The sequence below is a fragment of the Aureococcus anophagefferens genome (assembly GCF_000186865.1).
Source record: "Aureococcus anophagefferens unplaced genomic scaffold AURANscaffold_44, whole genome shotgun sequence".
NCBI lineage: Eukaryota > Pelagophyceae > Pelagomonadales > Pelagomonadaceae > Aureococcus > Aureococcus anophagefferens.
Genome location: NW_008705599.1, coordinates 153,138 through 167,045, shown reverse-complemented (window position 1 = coordinate 167,045; position 13,908 = coordinate 153,138). Strand labels below are relative to the sequence as shown.

At 72.1% G+C, this 13,908-nt stretch overlaps 4 protein-coding genes across 4 annotated transcripts; 3 read left to right on the top strand and 1 right to left on the bottom strand.

Moving 5' to 3' along the window:
- Positions 1-3,176: 3,176 nt before the first annotated feature.
- On the top strand, positions 3,177-4,112 carry LHC58 (putative plastid light harvesting protein; the record flags this gene model as incomplete). The annotated part of the gene is made up of 2 exons (XM_009043130.1): positions 3,177-3,387; positions 3,524-4,112. 2 exons carry the CDS (start codon positions 3,177-3,179, stop codon positions 4,000-4,002), a joined length of 690 nt encoding a protein of 229 aa, XP_009041378.1.
- Positions 4,113-7,342: 3,230 nt separating this feature from the next.
- Positions 7,343-8,854, bottom strand: AURANDRAFT_33324 (hypothetical protein; the record flags this gene model as incomplete). Its single annotated transcript, XM_009043105.1, has 1 exon — positions 7,343-8,854. One exon carries the CDS (start codon positions 8,852-8,854, stop codon positions 7,343-7,345), a length of 1,512 nt encoding a protein of 503 aa, XP_009041353.1.
- Positions 8,855-11,637: 2,783 nt separating this feature from the next.
- Positions 11,638-11,989, top strand: AURANDRAFT_55400 (expressed protein; the record flags this gene model as incomplete). Its single annotated transcript, XM_009043131.1, has 1 exon — positions 11,638-11,989. A coding segment is annotated over one exon (352 nt), but the record flags the coding sequence as incomplete, so codon positions are not given.
- A 14-nt stretch (positions 11,990-12,003) lies between these two features.
- On the top strand, positions 12,004-12,793 carry AURANDRAFT_3067 (hypothetical protein; the record flags this gene model as incomplete). Its single annotated transcript, XM_009043082.1, has 2 exons — positions 12,004-12,063; positions 12,119-12,793. Coding segments are annotated over 2 exons (735 nt in total), but the record flags the coding sequence as incomplete, so codon positions are not given.
- Between the last annotated feature and the right edge of the window lie 1,115 nt (positions 12,794-13,908).

Below are 13,908 nucleotides of genomic sequence, written 5' to 3'. Positions count from 1 at the left end.
GCGCCGCGACCGCGCCGCGGCGCCCGCCGCCGCGTCCGCGCGCCGCTCCGCGTCGGCCGCGCGCGTCTCCGCGTCGCCGCGCGCGTCGTCGGCCGCGCGCGCCGCCGCCGCGAGGCGCGCGAGCTCGGCCTCGAGCTCGGCCGCGCGCCGCCGCTGGCGCCGCGCCTCCTCGAACTGGACCGTGGCCGCCGACGCGCGCACGTCGCCGTAGGCCGGCGGCGCGTCGAAGGACGGCGCCGCGTGGGGCGACGAGGCGCCGCCGTCGTCCGCGAAGTCGCCGCCGACGCCGCGGAGCGCGTCCTCGACGAGCGCCGCGACGTCGTCGGTCGCCGAGGCCGCGGCGCCGCCGACGGGCGCGCCGTCGACGACGGCGGCGGCGGGCAGCAGCGCGGCCCAGTCGACGGCGCCGAGCGAGCAGCCCTCGACGCGCACGTCCGAGAGCCCGTCGCACGACCGGAGCGGCGCGGCGTCGCGCAGCGGCGCGTTCTCGCGCACGTCGAGGAGCTCGAGGCGCGGCGCGAGCTGCGCGAGGCCGCGCAGCGACGCGAGCTCGTTGCGCGCGGCGACGAGGCACGTGAGCGCGGGGAGCGCGGCGCCGCCGCCGTCGATTGTCTCGAGGCCGTTCGCGGAGACGTCGAGGAACGTGAGCCGCGGCAGGAGCAGCGCCTCGGGGAAGAGCGCGCCGCCCAGCGACGGGCCCAGCGCGTTCGACGCGAGCACGAGCTCGCGCAGGCGCCGCAGCGGCGGCAGGCCCTCGAGGCCCTCGAGGCCGCAGCCGAAGAGCGTGAGCTTCGTGAGCGCGTCCTCCTTCTGCTCGAGCTCCTCGACGACCGCCGGCGAGTCGACGAGGTGCGCGACGCCGAGGCCGTAGTAGGCGGTCATGAACTAGTAGGCGGTCATCAGTTTTGAACTGGGACCATGCTCTCCCTGTTGTCGCCGGGCGCTTTGCGGCGCACGCCTGCGCCACTCGCGGCGCTGCCCTTGACGCGTTAGCAGCCGCTCGGGCGCCCAGCGAACCGCCCTCCAGCTCCTGCCAGAGCTTCCCCTCGGAGTCGGTTTCGGAAAGGCCGCCGCGGCCGCGCGGCGCGCTCGAACTCGCCAGAGCGCCGAAGCGACGCGCTCGTCGGAGAAGGCCGTGTGGAAGCCAGGCGACAGCGGATCGTGACGCGGGGCCGCGCAGCGGGCGCCGCGACCCGCGAGACCGGCAAGAAGACGCCTAAGAAGGCATGTTGCACACGATGGCGAAGGCAACAATACGAGCGATCGCGCTTGCCGGCCGCGCGTCCGATCGTAATCGCCCGCTGCGAGAAGCCAGTGCGCGAGCAACAGTGCACGGCCGCGACGCGTGCAGCGTCGTCGTCGTACTGTGCGCTTGCATCTCGGCGTTTGCGCGCTTGTCTCGTGGCGTAGGCGAATCGCTCTTTGACGGCGAGGCGAAATCGCCGATTCTCGAACCTGCATGTCGTGCGTGTGAGCTCGCGCCGTTGCAGCGTTTCGAGAGCCGCGACCCGAGCGGCACCCACCCGGACGGCACCATGGACATGCTCCTGCGCGCGGCGCAGCAATCGCCGTCCTCCAACTGGTGCGCGGCCGAGCGCGTTTCCGGCGTTTCTCATCGCCGCGCGCGCCGCCGCGCGCGCGGCCCGCCGCGGCGCCGGCGCCGCGGCGCCGCCGGCGCCGCCGCGATCCGCGCGCGCGCGCACCCGCGAGAGCAGCGAAAGCGCCGCGACCCGCGCGCGCGCCGCCGAAGCCGCGCGCGCGCGCGTTCGAACGGCGCGGGGACCGGCGCCGCGCGTTTTTAGGTCGGCGGCGCAGGGCCTGGCGTCCATGGCCGTGGCGCTGCCCGTGCTCTCGCCCGGCGAGGCGAAGCTCGAGGGGTCGCGGCCGCGCGACGTGCCGCCGCGGCGGAGCTCGCGGCGGAAGCGGCTCAACGGCGACAGCAACAGCGAGGAGCTGAGCGAGGAGTCGCAGGACGGCATGACGCTGAGCGACGACGGCGTCGAGGTGAACATGGTGAGCCCGTCCATCGGCAGCGCGCCGGGCGCGACGACACCGCTCGCGGTGCTCGACGGTTTGGGCGGCCGCGACGGCGGCTTCCGCACCGTCGACGGGTTGAGCCTGCTGTCGCAGTCGGCGCCGGCCCACGCGTCCATGTTCCTCCGGCGGCCCTTCGGGGCCGCGTCGCCGCCGACGATCAAGGAGCGCGCGCGGTCCGTGGAGTTCGGCGTGGGTTTCATGGACCTCGACGAGGCGCCGAGGCCGCCGCCGCCGAAGCAGCAGCGGCCCGCGGGGCCGCCGGACCCCGTGGAGAACGCGGGGCGGAGCACGTTGGTCGACGGCGTGCCCCAGCCGCTGAGCCTGGACCAGCCCGCGCGGCCGCTCCTCTACGAAGACCTCATCAACTTCCCCCGGAGCCGCGGCAAGGCGCACGCGCGCCGCTGCGTCATGTGCGGCCACCTGGCCTCGGGCGAGGACGCGACCTGCTCCATCCCGCTCCAGAACAAGGACGTCTGCAAGCGCTGCGACACGGGTGCGTTCGTCTCTTTTCCGTCGGGACGTTCCCCGCGCAGGCATCTGGCACCACACGGCGACGCTCGAGTACTTCAAGTGGTGCAAAGGCTGCAAGAAGTTCCTTCACGTCTGCGCCTTCAAGGTTCGTCGTTTTTTTCTGGACGCTTGGTTTTTACCCCTTCTTTTTTTCGTAGGAAAAGCTCGCCAAGTGCACCACGAAATACTCGAAGCAGCCGTCCAAGTGCGACCGCTGCCGCGAGCGCGGCCGCCAGAGCTACATGTCCAAGCGGATGGAGGCCGAGCCCCCGCAGCCCCCAATGTGAGTCAAATGAGTTCCGGCCGGCCGCGCCCGCGCGTTTCGCGCGCGGGTGCCCGCGCGCGCTTGCGCGCCGGCCCGAGCGCCTCTGTGCGCCCGGCACTCGGCCGCGTAAACGCTGATTACGCGGTATTTGACTGGATTTTTGGGCTTGTCGTTGCTGGGGATGCGGTGACGGACGTCGTCGCGGACAGGCTCGACGAGGCCTTCGACGCAAGACGGCCGACCCCCGGCAAGGATCGCGAGCTTGCCTCGAGGATTTGGTCGGCTGGCTCAAGGCATGGTCCGGCGTCCGGCGAATTGGCCGCCGCAACGCGCGCCACCAACCCCTTTCTCCTCGTAGGTTATCATGGCTGTTCTCAAACTCGCATTGCTCGCCGCCGGCGCGTCGGCGTTCGTCGCGCCGACGCCGAAGACGTCGATGATGGCGCTCAAGGCCGACGCCGTCGTCGAGGCGGCGGCGCCGGAGCCGGCGGCGCCCGCGGCGGCGCCCGCGGCCGCGATGACCTTCGGCAAGATGCTCGGCGACGAGCAGTTCGACTACTCGTCCATCGTCGGCGGCGCGCGCCCGCGTCCGAGCCGGCCCCCGGCTCCGATTTCCGCGCGGATCCGCCGCGCGCGGCGCCCCGGCGCGCGCCGCGCGCCGCGCGACCCACCCCCGCCGCGCGCGACGCCGACCCGCCCCCCCCGTCGCAGCCGAGGGCGGCCTGGGCGTGCCGTACGCGTTCGACCCGATGAACTTTGCGGGCAAGTACCCGGGCATGGTGCCGTGGTTCCGCGAGGCCGAGCTCAAGCACGGCCGCATGTGCATGCTCGCGTCCATCGGCATGGTCGTGCCCGCGATCGTCCGCGTGCCCGGCGAGCAGTTCCAGGGCACCTACACGGGCTGGGAGGCGCACGACCGCCTCGTCGCGTCGGGCAGCCTCGGCCAGATCCTCCTCTTCGTCGGCCTCGCGGAGACGCTCGGCGGCATCCCCGCCGTCGTCGCGACGATGAAGGGCGAGCGCGCCCCGGGCGACTTCGAGTTCGGCGCGACGTTCAAGCCGACGGACGAGAAGGAGCTCAAGCGGAAGCAGCTCGCGGAGCTCAAGAACGGCCGCCTCGCCATGCTCGCCTTCAGCGGCCAGGTCACGCAGGCCGTCCTCACGGGCCACGACGCGCCCTTCCTCTGGTAGGCGGCGGACGAGAGGCGGGCGCCGCCGCGGCGGCGCGGCGCCCGGCCCGCGGGGCCCGCGCGGGCGGCGCGGGCGCGCACACCACCCTCGGCTAAACTGTTCTAGCTCGCGTCGCCTTGAAAGTGGGGGCGTCGGTCCCGAACTAACATATCCTCCGCGGACACTCTCCCGGGCCGGGGCGCCTTGGAATGCCGCACTCTTGCTCACGCGTGGGCGGCTATCATATCAAAGCGCTTGCAGTAGCACTGGGGGTCGTCCTCGAGGTCCTCCGAGCAGAACGCGCCGTAGTGGGCGAGCGTCCCCTGCTCGTAGTCGACGACGATGATCTCGCCCGTCTTCACGCCCCCTTCTCCCCTCGTGATCCACGCGCCGCTCTCCGCCCGTTCGCCGCTGCAGCACAGGCACGAATAGACCGGGAGGCACATGCCCAGGAAGCAGCAAGGGAAACAGAGGCAAGTGTCGCTGTAGGCGAAGTTGTACGTGCAGACGGGGCCGGGCACGGCGCCGCAGGGGGTCACGGCGACGCAGTGGTGGCACCCCTCGAGGTGCAGGATGCTGGCTTGCTCCGGCGTCAAGCTCCTCCTCTAGTAGGCCAGCCCTCTCTCGAGTGGAGGGTCCCCCCTTTGCGGACGATGTCGTGGACCTTGGCCTGGATCTCGGCCGGCGTCGGGGCCTGGAAGACCAGCGTCCTCGGCGCGGAGCCGTCGTCGTTGATTTCGAGAACGCCCCGTTCGGCGAGTAGGGATTCGGCCGTCGTCTCCATGCCGTTGACGGTCTTTAGCACGTCGAGCGGCCGTACCTGTCCCCGGAGCGGCGACTTCCGCAGCACCTTTTCCACCGTCGTCCCGCGAAATTGGATGCCGATGGGGCCGGGCGGCACAACTACTTGAAGTACGCCGGGCTGCGTCGTGATCGGCGCCACGTGAGCGTCGGGCGTCGGCGGCGCCGGGCGCTCGACGACCACGACGAGCGGACCCGCCGGCGCCGCGGCGAGCGCGGCCGCCGCGTCTTCTTGGCCCGAGACCGGCAGTCCGTTGACGCTCACGACGCGGTCGCGGAGGCGCAGGCCCGCGGCCGCGCCGAGGCCGCCGGCGCGGACCTGGTGCACGAGCGGCGGACTGCCGACCAGCGAGACGCCGACCTTGGCGTCGGCCGCCGGCTTTTTCAGGGTGATCTCGAGGCTGCCCTGCACCAGCGTGGCGACGGCGATGGCGCCGGACTCGGGGACGACGGCCGCCATGATGTGTGTCAACCCTTACGACGATTCGAGTCGGCCTGCTGTACGAGCACGCCCCACGACGGCGGCGTCGAACGCTATTCGGAAGGCAGCGCGAGCATTGTAGTGTTAAGCCACTCGACGGCTGCTCAAAGCGGCAACTTTCGATGTTGACCAAGTTATTGAAGGGGGTGCGCACCCGAAGACCCCGCCCGGAGGCTCAGACGGAGGCGTAGCCGGGGGGTTGGCGTTCCCACACCGGCCCCTTCCTCCGACCCAAAGATCGCGCGTGCACTCGGATCGGAGGTGTGGCGGCGGTACACTCGCGCCAAGCCTGGCACCGACCGCCACGCCGAGAGCACGCCGGGATTGGCGCAAGGCAGTAGCATCCTGAGTCGCCTCATTCAGACGACACTCAACGGACTCTCCGTGGACCGCACCCGACGGGCAGGACGTCCGGCTCGACTAGGCCGATTCAACCTCAGGACCACAAGTGGCTAGCCGAGGGCACCGCCGAAGAGGACACCCGTAGTCAGCGGGACCGAAGAGAGCAAAGACGCCGACGCCGACGGAACCGCACAGAGCGCCACGCTACGAGGAGACGCTGCAGAATGCAGAGAAACGAATGGACACGGGCACATCGAAGCCCGCACACCGAAGCCACCGAGGGCGCCGACCCCACCAGCTCCCTCCGAGACTCACGTCGAAGGCATCCGAACGAAGCGAGCGCGCGCGGCAGCCCCCCGGGCCCATGGGCGACGTCGCGCCGATGGCCAAGCCCTGCAAGTCCTCGCGCTCGGCGCCCCGCTGCCCAATCGACGCGCGCAGCGGGGTGCTCCGCCCCGGGCGCCCACCGGAGCCGACGCGGCGGGCCCCACCACCGGCCGCTGCGCGAAACCACCTCCGCGCACCCCGGAGGACCGCCCCATAAGCTTCGGCGTTATCATGTTGAGTTGTTTTGCCGTTCTGATGTTGACTGTGCATCTTAACCTCGATTTGCCACAAGCATCAAAGCGCCCTCCGCACGCTGGCCGACGCCGAGCCGCCTGCGACGATGCGCCGGCGCGCGGCGGTGCTCGCCGTCGTGGCCGTCGGCGCCGCCATGGAGTGGAAGCCGAGCTTCTCCTTCCGCGACAGCGCCAAGTGGGTCGTGGACCGCGCGCCGGGCCGCTACGCCCAGGCGCTGCGGGACCTCGGCGCCTGCCTCCACTGCGACGGCTTCGAGGTGTCGCCGCGGCGCGTCGAGCTCGTCAACGCGACGCTGACGCTCAACGGCTCCGCGGCGCTCCGCGTCGGCGCGCTCGCGGTGACGTGCGGTCGTCGGCGTCGAGGTCGACACGCTCGAGGTCTTCGTCGAGGCCCACGACCTGCTGCTGCGGGACACGAACTGGCACCACTTCGACGAGCTCGAGGCGGCGCTCGCCGCGCTCGCGCCGTCCGGCGGCGGCGGCGCGTCGGGCGTCGAGCGGCTCGAGTTCGCGGGCGTCGCGCGCTGCGAGCTCACGCCGCCGCCGGCCCTCGGCGGCGCCGGGTCCCGGCTCGTGCTCACGCTCGACTGGGAGCGCGACTTCGCGGCGCTGTCCCGACGCGTCGCGGAGCTCGCGGCGGAGGGCGGCGGCGTGTCGCCCGAGGCGATCTTCGAGCTCTTCAAGGCCCAGATATTTACGCAGGCGCGAAAGGCCTTCGCCGACGCGCTCGAGCAGCGCGCGCGGGACCCGTCGAACTCGGCGATCTCGCTCGCCGGCGTCGACGTCGATCTGCTCCGGCCCCGGGCGTCGCTCGACGCGCTCCGCGACGCCGCGGTCGGGCGCGCGAAGAAGTGGTTCGCGGAGACGACGGGCGTCGGCGACGCCGACGTCGAGGCGGCCGTGCTGGGCCTGGCGGACGCGCTCCGCCGGAGCGCCGCGGAGGCCGCGACGGACGTCGTCCACGCCGCCGCGGAGGCCGCGACGGACGTCATCCACGCCGCGGCGGAGCTCGACGACCTCGCCGCGGAGGCGCTCCGCGAGATCGACGGCGCGTCCGAGGCCGCGCACCTCGCCGACGCCGTCGACGCGGAGATCGCCGCCGGCGTCGCCGACGCCGACCCGACGGAGTAACGCCGGCCTTTTTACGAGGAACGCCTCACTGGTCCGCCAGGTCGCCGGGGTTCGCGGCCTTGGCGAAGTCGTCGCCCGCGAGGGCCCGGAAGGCCCACTCGCGCGTGTCGGCGTCGCCCGGCGCGTGCGTGCGGACGTACTTGACGCACTCGAGGACGTGCGTGTGGTACTTGGTCACCGTCGGGCGGTGCGCGACGGAGACGAGCGTCGGCACGTTCGCCTGGAGGAGCTCGTAGAGCTTCTGCTCCGTGGCGACGTCCATGGACGACGTCGACTCGTCGAGGAAGACGAGGGCCGGCCGCTTGAGCAGGGCCCGGGCGATGCTCAGGCGCTGCTGCTCGCCGAGGCTCAGCCGCGTCGTCCAGTCGTCGACGGCGTCGAGCTCCGCCGCGAGGTGGCCGAGGTCGACGGCGTCGAGCGCGCTCGCGAGCGACGCGTCGGCCGCGGCCCGGGCCTTGTCCGAACCCGGCGCCGCCTCGAAGGTCGGGTAGGTGAGCTGGCGCCGCAGGCTCCCCGACGCCATGTAGGACCGCTGCGGCACGAAGACCGCGCGGCCCACCGGGGGCACGTCGATGTCGCCCGTCGCCGTCGTCCAGAGCCCCGCGACGACGCGCAGCAGGCTCGACTTGCCGCAGCCCGTGGGCCCGCGCAGGAGCAGGGCCTCGCCGCTGCGCACGGCCAAGGTGACGCCCGCCGCGAGCCGCTCGCCGCCGTCGGGCGTCGTCACGGCGACGTCCCGCAGCGCGAGAAGCACGTAGCCCGGCGGCACGGCCTCGCGCGGGGGCGCGTCCGCCCGCGCCTCCGGCAGCGCGATCTGGTTCCGCCGGAGCGTCTCCTTGGAGCGCTCGCGCGCGAGGTTCGCGTCGCGGATCGCGTCGCGCATCTCGGAGATGCGCGTCGCGCACACCGTGATCTGCGCGACGCCGCGCACGTTGTTCGCCAGGATCTGGAAGGCGCCGCGCACGACGCCGTACGCGATGAAGACCTGGGCGATGGCGCCGAACTCGATGTCGCCGCGGAAGTACTTTGGGGCGACGACGCACGCGGGGCCGATGCCCGACGACCAGTCCACGAGATTCCGGTAGGACGCCATGATGGCGCTCCAGACGTTCTTGCTGTGGCTCAACGCGATGGTCTCGTCGAGGTGCTTGAGGATCGTGCGCTTCTCGCGCTCCGTGCCCCGGTAGAGCACGATCTCCTCCGCGTACTGGCGCGCGCGGACGAGCGCGTGGCGCAGGTCCGCGTCCTTCGTCGCCTTCTTGGCGCCGAGGACCTGGAGCGGCGGGCCGAGCACGTAGCACATCATGAACGTGTCGAGCGTCGACGCGACGAGCGTGAGGTAGAGCACCTCGGGCATGATGCGGTAGAGGATGACGAGGAACGCGAGGCACTTGATCCACGCGAGGCTCGCGTCGATGACCATGCCCACGACGGCGTCGCTCAGCTGCTCCACGGCCGCCGTGACGCGCTCGTCCGGGTTGTCGACCTTGGACGCCTTGAGCCCGTAGAGCGCGTAGCCAAAGTACTCGCGGATCATCTCCGTCGCCAGGTGCTCGCGCCAGTCGATGCGCAGCGTGCCGCTGAGGTAGCCCACGGCGGCGCCGATGGCGACGAAGCAGACGACCAGGCGCGCGACCATCTGCATGGCGAGGTTGAACGTCGCCTCGTCCTTCTCCTGGAGCGCGGTGTCCATCCTGCTCCGCCAGTCGCTCAGAATCGTCAGCAGGTAGGTCTGGAGCACGCCGAGGAGGAGCACGGAGGCCGTCGTCGTCCAGGCCTGCCTGAACGTCGGGCTGCCCCGGCCCCAGTAGCCCCGGAGGAGCCTGCGCCGGGCGCGCGCGCGTCTCCCGCGAGGCGCGCGCGCGCGGACGGACGAGCGACTCGATCGAACCCGTGTGATTCCGGCCCGGGGCGGCGCGGGCCGAGCGTCTCCGCGAACTGCGCGAGCATCGACCGGTCGGATCCGCAGATCCTCGCGCCCGCGCCCGCGGCGCCGAGCGTCTCCTCCTCGGGCGTGCGGAAGGCGCCGCCGCCGGCCGCCGGCGACGGGCTCCCCTTGGCCTTGGACGGCGACGGCGGCGCCCGGGCCTCGGCGGGCAGACCCGACGCCGTCGGCGACTTGCGCCGCGACCGCGGCGACCGCGGCGACCGCGGCGACCCGGCGATCTCGATGAGCTCCGCGTCGGCGTCGACGCGCAGCTGCTCGTAGCGCGGGCCCTTGAAGGGATTCCCCACGGGCATGGCGTGCCGCCGCGCCATGACGACGGCCTTTCTGAGGCTGCCCGCTCGATCGATGGCTGGGGAGAATGCACCTCGCTTTTTTTTTTTTCTTGCTTGTGGCAACTCTTGCCAGTGGCCTCGACGCCAAGCACCGCGTAAAGCGACGCCAGCGGCGCCGCCGACGACGAGAACCATGCGCCGCGAGGACTCCTTCGACGTCGCCTGCGCGCACTACCGGTCGGCGCCGGAGCTCTTCAACGACGAGGAGCGCCTGCACCTCTACGCGCTCTACAAGCAGGCGACGGCGGGCCGGGCGCCGGGCCACAACGCGGCCGTGCCGCGCATGGCGCTCCTGCGGTCCGCGGAGCTCGCGGCCTGGCGCCAGCTGCGCGACACGCCGCAGCCGGCCGCGCGGCGCGAATACGTCGAAGCCGTCGAGGCCGTCGAGCGCGTCGGCCCGCTCGCCGCGCCCGCGCCGCGCGACCCGGAGCGGCCGCGGCGGCGGCGCGCGTCCTTCGGCCACCTGCGGGCCCTGGGCTGGCGCCAGGACGCCCAGCTGCTGTCGGCGCCGGCGTCGACGTTCGCCGAAACAACGAGAGGACGCCCGTCGCCCCCGGTAGGTCGGCGCCGCTCGAGGGCGCGAGCCGCGAGGAGCTGGTGGACTTGGTGTCCGCGCTGCGCGACAAGGTGACGACGCTGCGCGTGGGCCAGGTCATGAAGGCCGGCGAGCTCGCGCGCTACCGCGAGACGATGACGGGCGGCGACTGGTCCTTCCGCTACTTCCAGGGCAGCAAAAGAGAGCGAAATTCCCAACTTCAAAGGCTCCTATCTCGGCCGTTTTCCACTCGTTTCGGCTGATTTTTGGACGAGCGATCATCTCTCGGAACGGTCTCGAAGCGTGGATGCTTTTTCCGGAACGCGCGCGCGCGGAACACTCACGTTGAAGCGACGTTGAATCACCCTTTTGCTGCCCAGGCTACTTCGAGGTCGTGCCGGGCATGCTCCGGTGCTACCGGTCGAAGACGATCCGGGACCTGCGGCTCGAGGTGCCGCTCACCGCGGGCGTCGCGGTCTTCCCCGAGGCGGTGAAGCTCACGCGGCGCAGCGGCGCGCGCTTCGTCTTCCGCGTCCGGCTCGCGGAGCCCATCGCCTGCGCGTCGCGCATCGTCGAGGTCCGCTGCTCCGCGGCGTCCAAGGAGGAGCTCGACGACTGGATCGCGGCGCTCGAGGCGTCCAAGGCCATGGGCGGCGGCGTCGACGAGGACTTCGAGGAGGAGGGGCCGTCCGCGGCCGCGGCCGCGCCCGCGGCGCCCGCGCCGTCGTCGGAGCCGCCGCGGTCCGAGGCGCGCGACGCGACGAGCCGGAGGCTCTTGAGCCGGACCGTGCACCGCCGGTCCCGGGCCGGCGTCTTCCCGCGGGGGGGGGGCTTTGGACGCTCCGAGAGACGGAGCCGAGAGACGCGCCGCGAGAGAGCCCCTTCCGCGCCGAGAGACGCGTCGAGACGCGTCGCTCGTCCCAAAAACAACGTCGGGAACGCGTCCCAGGTCGCGGCCGAGCCTCCTGTCGACGGACTCGGCGGAGGCGCAGTCCTACGGCGGCTTCGTGAACCTCGTGGCCATCGTCGCCATCGTCAGCAACGCGCGGGCCCTGCTCAACGAGTGGCGCGACATCCCCCTCGTGGCCGCGGCGTCCGACTGGTACCGCGGCGCCGGCGGCACCGCGGTCTCCGCGCGCGACCTGACGCTGGACCTGCTCTTCCCGGCGGAGGCCTGCTGGTCGCTGGGCGCCGTCGTCGCCTGCGCGGCGGCGCTGCTCCTCGTGGAGCGCGTCGCGGCCCAGGTCCACCGCTACGACGCCCTCTGGCACGGCCTGCGGGCGGCCTGCGTCGTCGCCACGCTCGCGCTGCCGCTCTACTGCGTCTCGCTCGCGCCCGTGCGGCCGGGCACGCACGCGGCGATCCTCCTCAACGGCTGCGTGGCGATGATGAAGATGCTCTCCTACGCGCACACGAACGCGGAGCTGCGGCGGCGCTACGCGGCGCGCGCGCGCGCGGCGAGCGCGCGGCGGCGTCGAGCGACGGGCGCCACTTCGTCGTTCGGGCCGCGGCGCGCCTCGATCGACCGCGTCGGCTGCTCGGACCATCTCGCCGCGTCGTAGGCCCGCGCCGCGTCGGCTCCATGGACGCGCTCACGCGCGGCGCGTCCTTCGGGGACCTCGGCGGCGACGTCGTCTTCCCGGAGACGCCCAAGGACCCGCGGTCGCCGCCGACGTTCGTTCTCGCGGCGTCCTCGTGTTCCTCCCCCGATCCTTCCGCCTCCCTACGCCCGAGGAACCCCGTTGCCCCACACTCCATACTCCCGGAAATCCGAGGGCATCGGGCGACTCCGGAAACGCGAGGGACTCCGACCCCGTCGCCGCGTTCGCGACTCCCGAACCCGCAGGCCCCACGGCGTCTTCGTGTCCAACGAGTACCCGGCGAACCTCACGGCCGGCGACCTCGCGCGCTTCTTCGCCTTCCCGACGCTCGTACGAATCCCCAGCGTCGTTTTTTTCTCTCCCCGAAATCGGCCGCCTCCGCTAGGTCTACCAGACGGAGTACCCGCGGACGCCGCGCGTGCGGCGGCGCTGGCTCCTGAAGCGCTTCGCGGAGCTCGCCGTCGTGCTGTCGGCGATGCTCCTGCTCGTGACGCAGTTCGTGGCGCCGACGGTGCGGGGCACGCTCGAGCCCTTCGAGCGTTTGGACGTCGCGTCGCTCGTCGAGCGGCTCATGGCGCTCGCGATCCCGACGCTCTTCGTGTGGATCCTCATGTTCGTCGCGTTGTTCGAGCTCTGGCTGTCCATCGTTGCGGAGGTGACGCGCTTCGGCGACCGGCTCTTCTACCGGGACTGGTGGAACGCGCGCAAGTTCGACGACTACTGGCGGCTCTGGAACCTGCCCGTGCACAACTGGCTCGTGCGCCACGTCTTCTTCCCCTGCCTGAACCTGGGCCTGAACAAGACCGCGGCGACGGCCGTCGTCTTCTTCATCTCCGCGGCGCTCCACGAGCTCCTCGTGTCCGCGCCGTGCCACCTGCTCCGGCTCTACGCGTTCGCGGGCATGATGACGCAGGTGCCGCTCATCGCGCTGACGAACGCCATCAACGAGCGCCTCCCGTCGTCGCGCGCGGGCAACGTCCTCTTCTGGCTCGTCTTCTGCGTCGTCGGCCAGCCCATGTGCCTGGTGCTCTACTTCCACGACACGGTGTCGGAGAGCGGCGCGCCGGCTGTCGCGGGCGCGGCGGCGGGGCTGCGGGGGGAGCTGTGAGAGTCGCGGGTAAGGCGTGGCGCGCTGCGAAATTCGGGGGAAACCCGTGGGCTGCGGTATCTGTCGCATTCGATGCGCTGCGGGCGCCGAACCCTGCGAGGCCCGCGCAGCGCCCCCGGCGGCCCAGCGCGACATCGACGCGTTTGGCCGGGGCTCCCAAAACTTGAGGAAATAGATCGACCTCCCGCTGCTCACCCAGGTGCTTGTCCAGCGTCGCTATCGGGGGTGTAACGCGCGCGGAGCCCTTCAGAGAGGGTCGTGCAGTCTCGAGAGGGTCCTGCGGAAGCTGCGACGCGCAAAAATAATCGAGGGAGGGGATTTGCGGCTCGCGCGCCGCCAATCTTGGCCATGGCCTCGATCTGGTGCGCGCGGACCTCGCGGACTGCTTCCGCGGTGGCCCAAGGCCGCGCAGTTCCCTCTCGCGGCCCGCCTCGACGGCCGACGACTTCTCGAGAGGGTTGTGCGGACGCTCTGGTGGCGCGCGGTCGTGGGTCGGGCGATCCGCGGGACGCTCGCCGCCGACCGTGGCCGTGGCCTCGATCTGGCGCGTGCGGACCGCGAGGTCGGCGGTTCACGTCCGCGGTGGCCCGGAGCCGCTGCCGCCCGCACGCGGCCCGTTCGATCGCCGCCCCTCTCACTCGAACGAAGTCGACGACTTTTTTAACGAGCTGCTCCCCGCCGCAGGCGAACATGAAGGTTCTCGTCGCCCTCGCCTCGCTCTCGCACGTCGCCGGCTTCGCGCCGGTCGCGCCGGCCGCCGCGACGACGGCGCTCAACGCCGAGATGTCGAAGGCCTTGCCATTCCTGATGCAGCCGAAAGGCCTCTCCGGCTACGTCGGCGCGGAGGCCGGTTTCGATCCGCTCGGCTTCGCCGAGATCATGTCGCCGTCTGCGTCACGTGAGTTTCCACGCGCGCGCCCTGACCGCGCGCCACCTCAGGGACATCAAGTGGATGCGCGAGGCCGAGATCAAGCACGGCCGCGTGGCCATGCTCGCCACGATCGGCTACACGTACCCCGAGGCGCCCTGGGCGGTCCAGGCGTTCCCCGGCGACGCCTACAGCCACG